The sequence below is a fragment of the Sciurus carolinensis genome, unplaced genomic scaffold (genome assembly GCF_902686445.1).
Source record: "Sciurus carolinensis unplaced genomic scaffold, mSciCar1.2, whole genome shotgun sequence".
NCBI lineage: Eukaryota > Metazoa > Chordata > Mammalia > Rodentia > Sciuridae > Sciurus > Sciurus carolinensis.
The window spans coordinates 1,483,673-1,496,044 of record NW_025920130.1 but is presented as its reverse complement, the minus strand read 5'-3'; the positions used below and the strand labels follow the sequence as shown (position 1 = coordinate 1,496,044).

Genomic DNA, 12,372 nt, shown 5'->3' with positions numbered 1-12,372 from the left:
TTCTGTTTGGTTTTTTTTCAATATCTCTAACTCTTTACTGAAATGATCTTTTGCTTCCTGTATTTGCTCTTTTAACTCTCGATTGGTGCTATCATTCAATTCCTGCATTTGCTCTTTCATCTCATCATTCAATGCCTGCATTTGCTCTTTCATCTCATCGTTTTTCTTCCCTGATCATTTTAATTATGTACATTCTGAACTCCCTTTCTGTCATTTCTTCTGCCATGCTGTCGTTGGATTTTATTGATGTAACATCTAGATTTGTTTGGGGCATTTCTTCTCTTGTTTTCTCATATTGTTCAGGAATTAGTGGGTCATTAAGATATTGCAGATTTCCTCTATTGACTTATAATGTCCCTGAAGATTGCTAGTATATCCCCTCTTATCCTTCAGTAGCCTGCAGTCTTGGAGGAAGTTGATAATGCGGTGCTACACAAGGAAGCTGCCTCTCTAGGGTTGGTGACCCTCAGGTGGGGTATATTCCCTGATAGTCGGTAGAAGTGTCTCCACTTGTTGACCAATGGTCATCCAAAGGGGAACTAGGCTGTGGACTGAGGCAAGGCCTGTTTGAGCCTGTGTCTCTGGTTTTACCGTCCTTGTGGGAAAACCTCACCTGGCAGGGAAGACTCACCTGGTGGGGAGGTCAGTTCCCCTCCTAGAGCTTCCCCTCAATCTACAACTACCGCCTGGGCTGGGCTGTCTTCCTCTGCAACATTTCTTATTGTCTTTTTAAAAACTATTTTATTGATTTATAATTCTTCAGATTTTCTGGATATATGTTTTTAGTAAGTTCAGGATTTAACTTTTTTAACCAAATTTTTATACCAAAACTTAATTTCAACCTATTTTATAAGTACTTTTTCATGTTTTGTTTAAAATATACATAGGCCCTGAAGTCATAAATACTATGTGACTACATTAACTTCTAGATCATTTTAGATCATTTGCTTTTTGTATTTTATTCTACATCTACATGATTCACATTTGTCCCATGTGAACTGGGATTCCTTTTTCCTTTTTTTTAAAGGTAAGTATACGTAACTGCTTCATTATCATTTAGTAAAAATATTGTACTGTCCCAATTCCCTGTGGTCCTTCCATTGTCTTAAGTCAGATGTGGACATATGTATGGACCTTTTAGGATATATAAATTCAATTTCATTGGCCAGTTTGTTTGCCTATAAGCACTAATATACTATCCTACATACTGTATCTTTACATTAAGATAGTGAATCGGTAGAGTAAGTCTTGTCACACTGTTTGCCTGCATGGAATTTTGGTTAATCCTGATCCTTCAATATTCATAAATAAATTAAATAAATTTAATAAGGGTTAATATTTTTATTACAATTTGGAAGTGTATATCTATTTGGGTGACAGCTTACAAATGCATCTTGCCATTTGGAATACACATAACTTTTCCTTAATTCATATATTTTTATATTTCTCTAAATATTATTTTATAGTTTTTCCAAGTAGGTGACTTGTTACATGCTTTTGATTTATTTCTAGTTATTTATATTTTGCTAATACTTTAAGGGTGTTTGTTATGGTTTAGATATGAGGTGTCCCTCCAAACTCCCATGTTGATACAGGAATATTCAGGAGTGAATGATTACATTATAAGAGGTATAAGTTAATCAGTGCATCCTGGATGAATGGACTAATTGAGTGATGACTGTAGGCAGCTGGAACGTGGCTGGTAGAGGTGGGTCACTCCCAGGGAATGTTCTTCCATGTGACCCCATCCCCCATCTCTCTCTGCTTCCTGGCTTCCTTCAATAGAGCAGCATCCCTTCATCATGCCTTTCTTCCATGATGCTCTACCTCACCATGGGCTCAGAGCAACAGACTTGGCCAATCAGACTAAACCTCTGTAATCATTAGCCAAAATAAACCTTTCCACTTATAAGTTGATCTTGTCAGGTGTTTTGGTCACAGTGACACCAAGTTTACTTATATACTAATTGGTACAAGAGTGAGGTTCTTGATGTCACTAACCTGACCATTTAGTTTAGAATTATTTGGAACTATTTTGTGAAAGGAATTTGGAAAAATTTGGAGATGCAGGATGGAGAAACCTTAAAATTTTGTAAGCAGAGCTTAATGGATGATTCTAGTGTGAGTTCAGATAATCATAATGATGATAGGAATGTTGATTATGCTCAAGAGGCTTCAGAAGTAAATGAGTACACTCTGGGTAATTGGATTAGAGTTATTCATGTTCTATGGGCTACATTTTTCCCATGTACTGAGGCTTTATGTGAGGCTTAAGTTGAAGGTAAAGAATCAATTAATGTGACAGAGAAAATTTCAAGGGAACATAGCATTCAGGAGGTGTACTATGAGAATTGAGAGCAGAAAGCAGAACTGAAGGATATAAAAAAAAAAAACAAAATTTTTAATTTGGCAAGAAAAATACTGTAAAATTGGGGCCAAGGAAGATGTGGTTGTTGAACAGATTATAGGCTCTAAAGAAATGCTAAGAACTTTTCACACAAGGAATGTAAAAGATGGATTGAAGACATTTCAGGAAATTTCAAACCATACTCATTGCAGGCTCAAGAGTGTATAAAGAAAAGGAATATTGCCCAGGGTGGCCTAAGAATTTGTTTTACTCTGCTCAGCCACACGGACACTCAGAAGCTACTGCAGCCCTGATTCCAGGGGCCCAGGTTAGGGACAAGCTGGTATAAGAGCATGATATCATCCATATGGTACTGGTTTTTTAGGAATGCAAAATGATGGAATTAAGGAATACTGAAAGTTTCCACTGAAATTTCAATAAAAGGCCTACGAGACCAGGTAAAGTATAGTAGGTTCAGATTTTCTCTGGGCTGCCTCTGAAAGGGTGTTGCCTGAATTCATGAAGGTGAAGCAGAAGGTAGAATGGAAACCTCCAGAATTAAATGATATCAGTAACACAAAATGTCTTCTGAGAAAAGCTGTTGACTGAAGGGAAAGTCAGTCTAAAAGAGATCTCATGTGCATTGCAATCAACTCTGTGACAACATTTCAGGCATATTGCAGAATGTGATTCTAATATTTGATTCTAACGCATTAGTCTTTTGTTCTTGCAATATGGAATCACAATGTATCTGCTCTGTGTAATATTTGTTTTAAATTGATGATAAAATTCTGTGTTTAGAGACAAGTAAAGATGTCCTTAATACTGTTTAATATTAAATTTGAAAATTGGATTTCACATGAAAAATATGAGATGGTTAAGGGCTCTAATACCAGGGAAGATTATAAAACATATAATAAAGTCTTAGCAGATAAGTTAGTTAATTACAGTATAGAGGTAGATAAATGATACAGAACAAAGAACAAATGGACACAGATACAAATATGTCATTAAATGATGGGGAAGTTTTTTTTTTTTTTTAATGTTATTGGGATGACTGCACCAACAAGGAAAAAAGTGAAGTCTATACTTACCACGCTTCTTGCAAAAATAATCTTCATATGGATCTTTTTAAAGATATTTATTTTTTTTACTTTTACAGTCTGCATTTGGATTCATTGTACACAAATGATGGGGTACATCATTTCATTTCTATGGTTCTGCACTTTTATACCAAAATGGAAAAAAAAATCTCTGTGTGTTCTTAGAATAGCACTTGGGAACTTTTCTATGTGATATAATGATCTTACATAGAAATAGCTTCCAAGTATGATATGAAACTGAAAAATCAGAAAATAATAAATTGATTAGTTTGCTGATATATTTTAAATACATGTTTACTCTGAGAATACATTGCAGTAACATAAATGAAACAAAGTACAGTCTTGAAAGTGAGTGTAATGCAAACTCTGGACATATAATTAATCTCTTCAAAATATACATTCTTTTTTGTAATTTATATTTTTCACATATATAAATTATATTTCTAATACTTTTTTTCATTTGAACACACTCCTAGCCACCAGGAAGTAAAGATGTAAGAAGGATGACTGTGAAAATTATTTACTCAAAGTGATCAATCTCAAAATTCTACTTTTGGAGAGTAAATAGATGGTATGATGCCAGGAAACACAAGAAGACCCAAAAAATATTTTTCAAGAACTCATGTGTGAGAATGTGTTTATTTAGGATTGCTGAAAAATTGCCAGCTGTGTTATTTAGAGTTATTGGCAGCTTAATGATTATTAAAATTTTTCAGGGGCGGGCTCTGAGGGCCCCAGAGCCGCACCCTGACCTGGCCTCTAAGATGGCGCCTGGCAGCTTGCCAGAATAAGCCGTACTCATAAACAAGTTTCAGGAAGTAACTCTGATTGGCTGCTGTATATGAGGTGATTCTTCTAACTGCCTAGTGACTGACCCCTGATAGGCTAATATCTCAGACTGACTCTGATTGGTTTATGCTTGCTAACTGCCTAGTGACTGACCCTTGATAGGCTAATATCTCAGACTGACTCTGATTGGCTTATGCTTGCTATATAACCCAGACGCTTCCTCGAATAAAGTTCGTCGTTCGTCGTTCGTCGTTCGTCGTTCATTGGTCGTTGTTCTTTGGTCTGTCTTTTGTCTTTGGTCTTTTTGTTCCTGTGAAAAAGAAGCGTACATGTTGTCATTGTCCCCGCGGGTGGTGGGCGATGATAAAAATTGCCCTTAACTGATTTAATTTTCTGATTTGCTTTATTATTGCCCCAAATATCCAGACTTATTATTTAATACCACATTTAAAATACTTCTAAACTTTCTAAAATCCCAGAGGAATTTTAGTGCTAATAGATGAAATTGGGGTCTGGAGGGCTTCCATGGAATAACTTTGTCTCATTAGTAGCCTCTCCTTTTTGCTTCTGGTGTAAATTCCTTATAATATTTCCATGCAGTCTTAGCTCTATACACCATGCCAGAAAACAGACAATGGAACTATTTTAATTTGAGGAAAGTGTTATGGTCTGATGACCTCAGTGTGTTTTATATTTAATTTTTTTCATTTGATTATTTTATATAAAAAACAGGAAAATCATTTAAAAACCATTGAAAGAATTTAAATTTATTTTATATTAACTATGTTATAACTTCATCTATAGGGAAAACTATTGTGTGAACTTTTTATTGTTTAATATTTTCCCCTTTTTATAACTTGTAATGTATATTTATTTACTGTATGCACTAAGGAAAAGTCTTTGTATCACCACAAGTGAACAAAACTACCATTTTCCATTTTATATATTTGCATACAGATTATAGTATTTTATCTTTTGTTGTGAATTAGAATATTTGCCATAATTTTACTCTACATTGAGTGAGGCATCATACACATCCTGAAAATGTTATTTTTCTTTTAATGTTTTTTCAGTAAGGTAAGAACATTATAAAATATGGTAGTTTAAAATATTTCTAAACAGAATAATAACTGAGTTATGAAGCTAAGTGACTAAGTCAATATCAGCTGTGGAAAAAGTACCAAGAAGATTATATGCAGCTTTCCTACCTGCTGTGTAAAGGGTTCTTACCCTCTACTTTATGAGATTCTAACAGCTTTTTCTGGCTGTTTCTCTTTATGGGACTCTAATATCCTTTTAGTTACATTTTCAAGCTTATAAAAGTTCTTAGTAAAATCTAATATACCTATTAAAATTGCACACATTATAAATACATATTTCCATAAGTTGTCACAAATGTAACCCACATTATCATCAGCACTCAGCTCAAGAAGTAGAATGCTACCAGTATTCTAGAAGCTTCCATCCTGCCTCCTTCCTGAAACTTCACTCTCCCAAGAATAGCTACCATTCTAATATCTTCAGTCTAAATTAGTTATCTGCTTTTACTCTTCATATAAAAATAATCATTTATAAGGCCATTTTTGGTCTGAATCCTTCTCCATGTATGTGATATTCAACTGTATGATGGTGTGCAGTTATACATTGTTCCTTATCACTACTGAGTAGCATCCCATTATGAAACTGCCTTCCATTGCACTCATTGTCTTATTTGTATTTATTGCTCTACTTCTTGCATCTACTGATTTCATGCCATGTTTTTCTATTCCTCAAATTTTGCAGTTTAGAATTTCTTACCCTTTTCCTGAAGATCTGTCAACATTACACCCTTCTCCTGAAAAGAGAATGCACTTTCTTATTCTGGTGTTTGTTTCTGGCCACTGGGTTGTAGAATGTAATGGTTGAAGTTCCTAGAAATATTGACCCCAAAATATCAGACACATATAGATATTTGTTTCTTAGGAATTGGGTTCCTGGGTGTTCACTATAAGAAGAAGCAGTTCAGGAGAAAGGTTCTGCCTCTGCAGTGTTCAAGATGCACTAGATAGAGCTTTGTGCCTGGACAGACACAGGGATGAGCCTTGTTCTGGGAGGAGATGTAAAATTCCAAGGAGAACTTTCATACTTCTTTGTATCTAAACATAAGTATTCTAATCATACCACTTTTGAGTGGTCATACCCTCAATTATTTACAGATTCTCTAATGAGGCACATTATTTCATTTTGTCATCCACCAATCTTTCTAACCATATTTGACTCTAAAAAATTATTCACTTGTGTAATAACACAATTTTAATGTGACTCTTAATTGTATTGTTTAGAATAAACTCATTTTTTTAAAAAAAAGAAACCAACACTGACTAACTGTACAGAAGTGGATGGAACTCTCATAAAAGAGGTATTCTTCATGAAAGATAAAGTAGGTAAAATTTACTCAATTTGTGACATTCAGTCTGTTTTTCCTAGAAAATATTTGGATATTATTTTTCATCTATCCAGCAAGTTTATGCAAAAGTTTTAGGAAGAATAGTAGAATGAATCAGAAATTATTATCCTATGTACATATATGACTACCTGAATGGTGTGATTCTACATCATGTACAACCAGAAAAATAAGAAATTATAGTTCATTGATGTATGATATTTCATAGTGCATTCTACTCCCATTTATAGCTAATTAAAACTAATAAATATTATTGTTTTCTGCAGAGTTCCCTTAAGCAATCATCTTTGAGGGTTGTTGAAGAAAATATTAAAGTCTGCTCATATCTTTTTCTATGTGTGTTTTTCACCTAGAATCTTGTGATTTTAATGTCTTCAATGCTAATGATAAAATCGTATTTAGGGAGTTGATTTTGAATTGTATTGTTAATGTCAATTAGCAGGTAAGTGTCCATGGATACTAATTATAGCATACTATTTTTTAAGTCATATAACTTATAATTGGGTATCTGAAATCATTTCAATAACGTATACCCTGAAAAAAATGTCAGGGACTTCACATTAGATATTGGGTTCTCAGAGCAGTGCACAATATGTTGTGAATTCCAGTGTCTTTCATCTTGCTGTTAGCTTTTCCTTTTGATGCTTTTTGAGCATACTTTTTTGGTGATATTTGTTTCATCAGAGAAGATTACAAGAGTGTTTTGATAAGCCATTTTCCAAGTTTCAACTAATTAATTCAGTTAAATTAATTAATTTCAATTTTGATACCAAATGAGTTTACTAATGGATTTCTAAATTTCTAGTGTTGTTGAGGATATTTTTCCGGATATGTTGGTTACCTTTTTTAATTACTAAGTAGATGCTCTTTCTGCAACTCTGGGCAATACTATTTTTTGAAGGAAGAAAATGAATTCTTAGAACATCAATCACAAATTCATTAGATTTTGTATTGTACAGTTGGACTAGAAAATCAGAAAGAGTTTTTGGACAATCAATTTTAATCTATATATCAAATTGTTTTATCAATAGTCTTGATTTTGACATCATTCTTGGGACTTTTATTCAACTACATATTAACTCAATATTTGTGTGTTCAATATGAATGTTTATAAATATGAATCCATTCTTTCTTTTATTTTTATTGTAAAAAATGGGATACTTGTTTTTTCTGTTTGTGCATGAAGTAACAGCATACCATTTGTGTAATCATACATTTACATAGGGTAATGGTGTTTGATTCATTCTGTTATTTTTTCCTTCCCCCACCCCTCCCACTCCACTTTTCCCTCTATACAGTCCTTCTTTCCTCCATTCTTTCCCCCCTCCTACCCCCAATATGTGTCATCATCCGTTTATCAGTGAGATCATTCATCCTTTCATTTTTTGAGATTGGCTTATCTCACGTAGCATGATGTTCTCCAATTTCATCCATTTGCCTGCAAATGCCATAATTTTATCATTCTTTATAGCTGAGTAATATTCCATTGTATATACATATACCACAGTTTCTTTATCCATTCATCCACTGAAGGTCATCTAGATTGATTCCACAATCTGGCTATTGTGAATTGAGCAGCTGTGAACATTGATGTGGCTGTATCTCTATAGTATGCTGATTTTAAGTCCTTTGGGTATAGGCCAAGGAGTGGGATAGCTGGGTCAAATGGTAAGTCCATTCCAAGTTTTCTAAGGATTCTCCACACTGCTTTCCAGAGTGGCTGCACTAATTGGCAACCCCACCAGCAATGTATGAATGTACCTTTTCCCCCACACCCTCCCCAACACCTATTTTTGCTTGTGTTCTTGAAAATCACCATTCTAATTGGAGTGAGATGGAATCTTAGGGTAGTTTTTATTTGCATTTCTCTCATTGCTAGAGATGTTGAACATTTTTTCATATGTTTGTTGATTGCTTGAAGATCTTCTTCTGTGAAGTGCCTGTTCATATCCTTAGCCCAGTTGTTGACTGGGTTCTTTGTATTCTTGGTGTAGAGGTTTTTGAGTTCTTTATAGATTCTGGAAATTAACGCTCTATCTGAAGTTGAGTGGCAAAGATATTCTCCCACTCTGTAGGTTCTCTCCTCACATTGCTGATAGTTTCCTTTGCTGAAAGAAAGCTTTTTAGTTTGAATATATCCCAGTTGTTGATTCTTGCTTTTATTTCTTGTGCTATGGGAGTCCTGTTAAGGAAGTCTGATTCTAAGCCAACAAGTTGAAAATTTGGACCTACTTTTTCTTCTATAAGATGCAAGGTCACTGGTCTGATTTCAAGGTCCTTGATCCATAGTGAGTTGATTTTTGTGCAGGGTGAGAGATAGGGGTTTAGTTTCATTCTGTTGCATATGGATTTCCAGTTTTCCCAGCACTATTTGTTGAAGAGGCTATCTTTTCTCCATTGCATATTTTTGGCCCCTTTGTCTAGTATGAGAAAATTGTATTTATTTGGGTTTGTGTCTGTATCCTCTATGCTGTACCATCGATCTACCTGTCTGTGTTGGTGAAAATACCATGCCATTTTTGTTACTATTGCTTTGCAGTATAGTTGAAGTTCTGGTATTGCGATACCCCCTGTTTCATTCTTCCTGCTAAAGATTGCTTTAGCTATTCTGGGTTTCTTATTCTTCCAGATGAATTTCATGTTGCTTGCTCTATTTGTGTAATGTACATCATTGGGATTTTAATTGGAATTGCATTGAATCTGAATAGCACTTTTGGTAGTATGGCCATTTTGACAATATTAATTCTGCCTATTCAAAAACATAAGAGATCTTTCCATCTTCTAAGGTCTTCCTCAATTTCTTTCTTTAATGTTTTGTAGTTTTCATTGTAGAGATCTTTTACCTCTTTGGTTAGATTGATGCCCAAATATTTTATTTTTTTTGAGGCTATTGCAAATGGTGTTGTTTTCCTCACTTCCCTTTCAGATGTTTCATCACTTGAATATAAAAATGCTTTAGATTTACACGTTTTGGTTTTATAGCCTGCTAGTTTGCTGAATTCATTGATGAGGTCTAGAAGTTTTCTGGAGGAGTTTTTTGTATCCTCTAAATATAGAATCATGTCATCAGCAAATAGTGACAGCTTACGTTCCTCTTTTCCTATTCGTATCCCTTTAATTTCTTTAGTCTGTCTAACTGCTCTGGCTAGAGTTTCGAGGACAATGTTGAATAGAAGTGGTGAAAGAGGACATCCCTGTCTTGTTCCCATTTTTAAAGGAAATGGTTTCAATTTTTCTCCATTAAGAATGATGTTGTCCATGGGCTTAGCATAAATAGCATTTACAATGTTCAGGTATGTTCCTACTATCCCTATTTTTTCTAGTGTTTTGAGCATGAAGGGGTGTTGTATTTTGTTGAGCACATTTTCTGGGCCAATTGAAATAACCATATGATTCTTATCCTTAAGTCTATTGACATGATGGATTACGTTGATTGATTTATGGATGTTAAACCATCCTTGCATTCCAGGGATGAACCCCACTTGATCGTGGTGCACAATTTTCTTCATATGTTTTTGGATATGGTTTGCCAGTATTTTGTTAAGGATCTTTTCATCTATATTCATCAAGGATATTGGTCTAAAATTTTCTTTCCTTGATGTGTCTTTTCCTGGTTTGGGTATGAGGGTGATAATAGCTTCACAGAATGAGTTTGGTAGGGTATCCTCCTTTTCTATTTCCTGAGAATACTTTGAGAAGTATGGGAATGAGTTCTTTAAAGGTCTTGTAGAACTCAGCTGCAAATCCATCTGGTCCTGGGCTTTTCTTGGATGGTAGGTTTTTAATGGCTTCTTCTATTTCATTGCTTGATATTGTTCTGTTTAAATTGTGTATGTCCTCCTGGTTCAGTTTGGGAGGATCATGTCCCTAGAAATTTGTCAATGTCTTCGGTAGTTTCTATTTTGTTGGAAAACAGATTTTTGAAGTAACTTCTCATTATGTTATGTATCTCAGTGGTGTCTGTCATGATATTTCCTTTTTCATCATGAATTTTAGTAATTTGAGTTTTCTCTCTTCTTCTCTTTGTTAGTGTGGCTAAGGGTTTGTGTATTTTGTTTACTTTCTCAAAGAACCAACTTTTTGTTTTGTCAATTTTTTGAATTGTTTCTTTTGTTTCAATTTCATTGATTTCAACTCTGATTTTAATTACTTCCTGCCTTCTAATACTTTTGCTGTTATTCTGCTTTTCTTTTTCTAGGGCTTTGAGCTGTAATGTTAGGTCGTTTACATGTTGACTTTTCATTGTTTTTTGGAACGCACTCCATGCAATGAATTTTCCTCTTAGTACTGCTTTCATAGTGTCCCAGCGATTTTAATATGTTGTATCGTTGTTCTCATTGACGTCTAAGAATTTTTTTATCTCCTCCCTGATGTTTTCTGTTATCCATGTTTCATTCAATAGCATATTATTTAGTCTCCAGGTGTTGGAGTAATTTCTGTTTCTTATATTGTCATTGGTTTCTACTCTCAGTCCATTATGAGCTGATAGAACACAAGAGTATCTCTATTTTTTTGCATTTCCTAAGAGCTGCTTTGTGGCATAACATATGGTCTATTTTCAAGACGGTTCCATGTGCTGCTGAGAAGAAAATGAATCCGCCCGTTGATGGATGGAATATTCTATATATGTCTATTAAATCTAGGTTATTGATTGTGTTATTGAGTTCTATGGTTTCTTTGGTTGGTTTTTGTTTGGAAGATCTGTCTAGTGGTGACAGCGGTATGTTAAAGTCACCCAGAATTATTGTGTTGTGGTCTATGTGATTCCTGAAATTGAGAAGGATTTGTTTGATGTACAGAGATGCACCATTGTTTGGGGCATAAGCATTTACTATCGTTATGTCTTCCTGATTTATGGTTCCCTTAAGCAGTATGAAATGTCCATTTTTATCCCTTCTGACTCACTTTGGTTTGAAGTCCACTTTATCTGGTATAAAGATAGAAACCCCCGCTTTTTTACTGAGTCCATGTGCATGGTAGGTTTTTTCCCATCCTTTCACCTTTAGTCTGTGGATTTCTTTTTCTATGAGATGAGTCTCTTGCAGGCATCATATTGTTGGGTCTTTCTTTTTAATCCATTCTGCTAGTCTATGTCTTTTGATTGATGAGTTTAGGCCATTAACATTCAGGGTTATTATTGTGATATGATTTGTATTCCCAGTCATTTGGGCTTATTTTTGGTTTTTAACTTGGCTTGGTTTCTCTTTTGAGTGGTTTTTCTCTAAGGTAGTTCCTCCCTTTGCTAACCTCCATTGTTTTTCATTCCTCCTCATGGAATATTTTGTTGAGAACATTCTGTACTGCAGGCTTTCTATTTGTAAATTCTTTTAACTTTTGTTTATCATGGAAGGATTTTATTTCATCTTCAAATGTGAAGGTTAGTTTTGCTGGGTATAGGATTCTTGGTTGGCAACCATGTTCTTTCAGAGCTTGAAATATGTTGTTCCAGGCCCTTCTAGCTTTTAGAATCTGGGTTGAGAATTCTGCTGCTATCCATATTGGTTTCCCCCTATATGTAATCTGATGCTTTTCTCCCGTGGCCTTCGAAATCCTATCTTTATTTTGAATGTTAGGCATTTTCATTATAATGTGACTTGGTATGGATCTGTTGTGATTTTCTGCATTTGGTGTTCTGTAAGCCTCTTGTATTTGATTTTCCACTTCATTCTTCAGGTTTGGGAAATTTTCTG

The 12,372-nt window shown here is 34.6% G+C and overlaps 1 protein-coding gene across 3 annotated transcripts in view; it reads right to left on the bottom strand.

Annotated features, from left to right (window-relative positions):
- LOC124974061 (lambda-crystallin homolog) overlaps positions 1 to 12,372 on the bottom strand; it is a 137,583-nt gene that overhangs the window by 21,693 nt on the left and 103,518 nt on the right. For 2 of the 3 annotated variants that reach the window (XM_047537621.1, XM_047537623.1), the window contains exon 4: positions 4,340 to 4,549. The exons of the other annotated variant lie outside the window; for it this stretch is intronic. In XM_047537621.1, coding sequence (XP_047393577.1) covers positions 4,403 to 4,549 — 147 coding nt within the window. In that variant the 3' untranslated portion in view covers positions 4,340 to 4,402. Of the gene's footprint in view, positions 1 to 4,339; positions 4,550 to 12,372 lie in introns of those variants that run through there. 3 annotated transcript variants of the gene reach the window in all.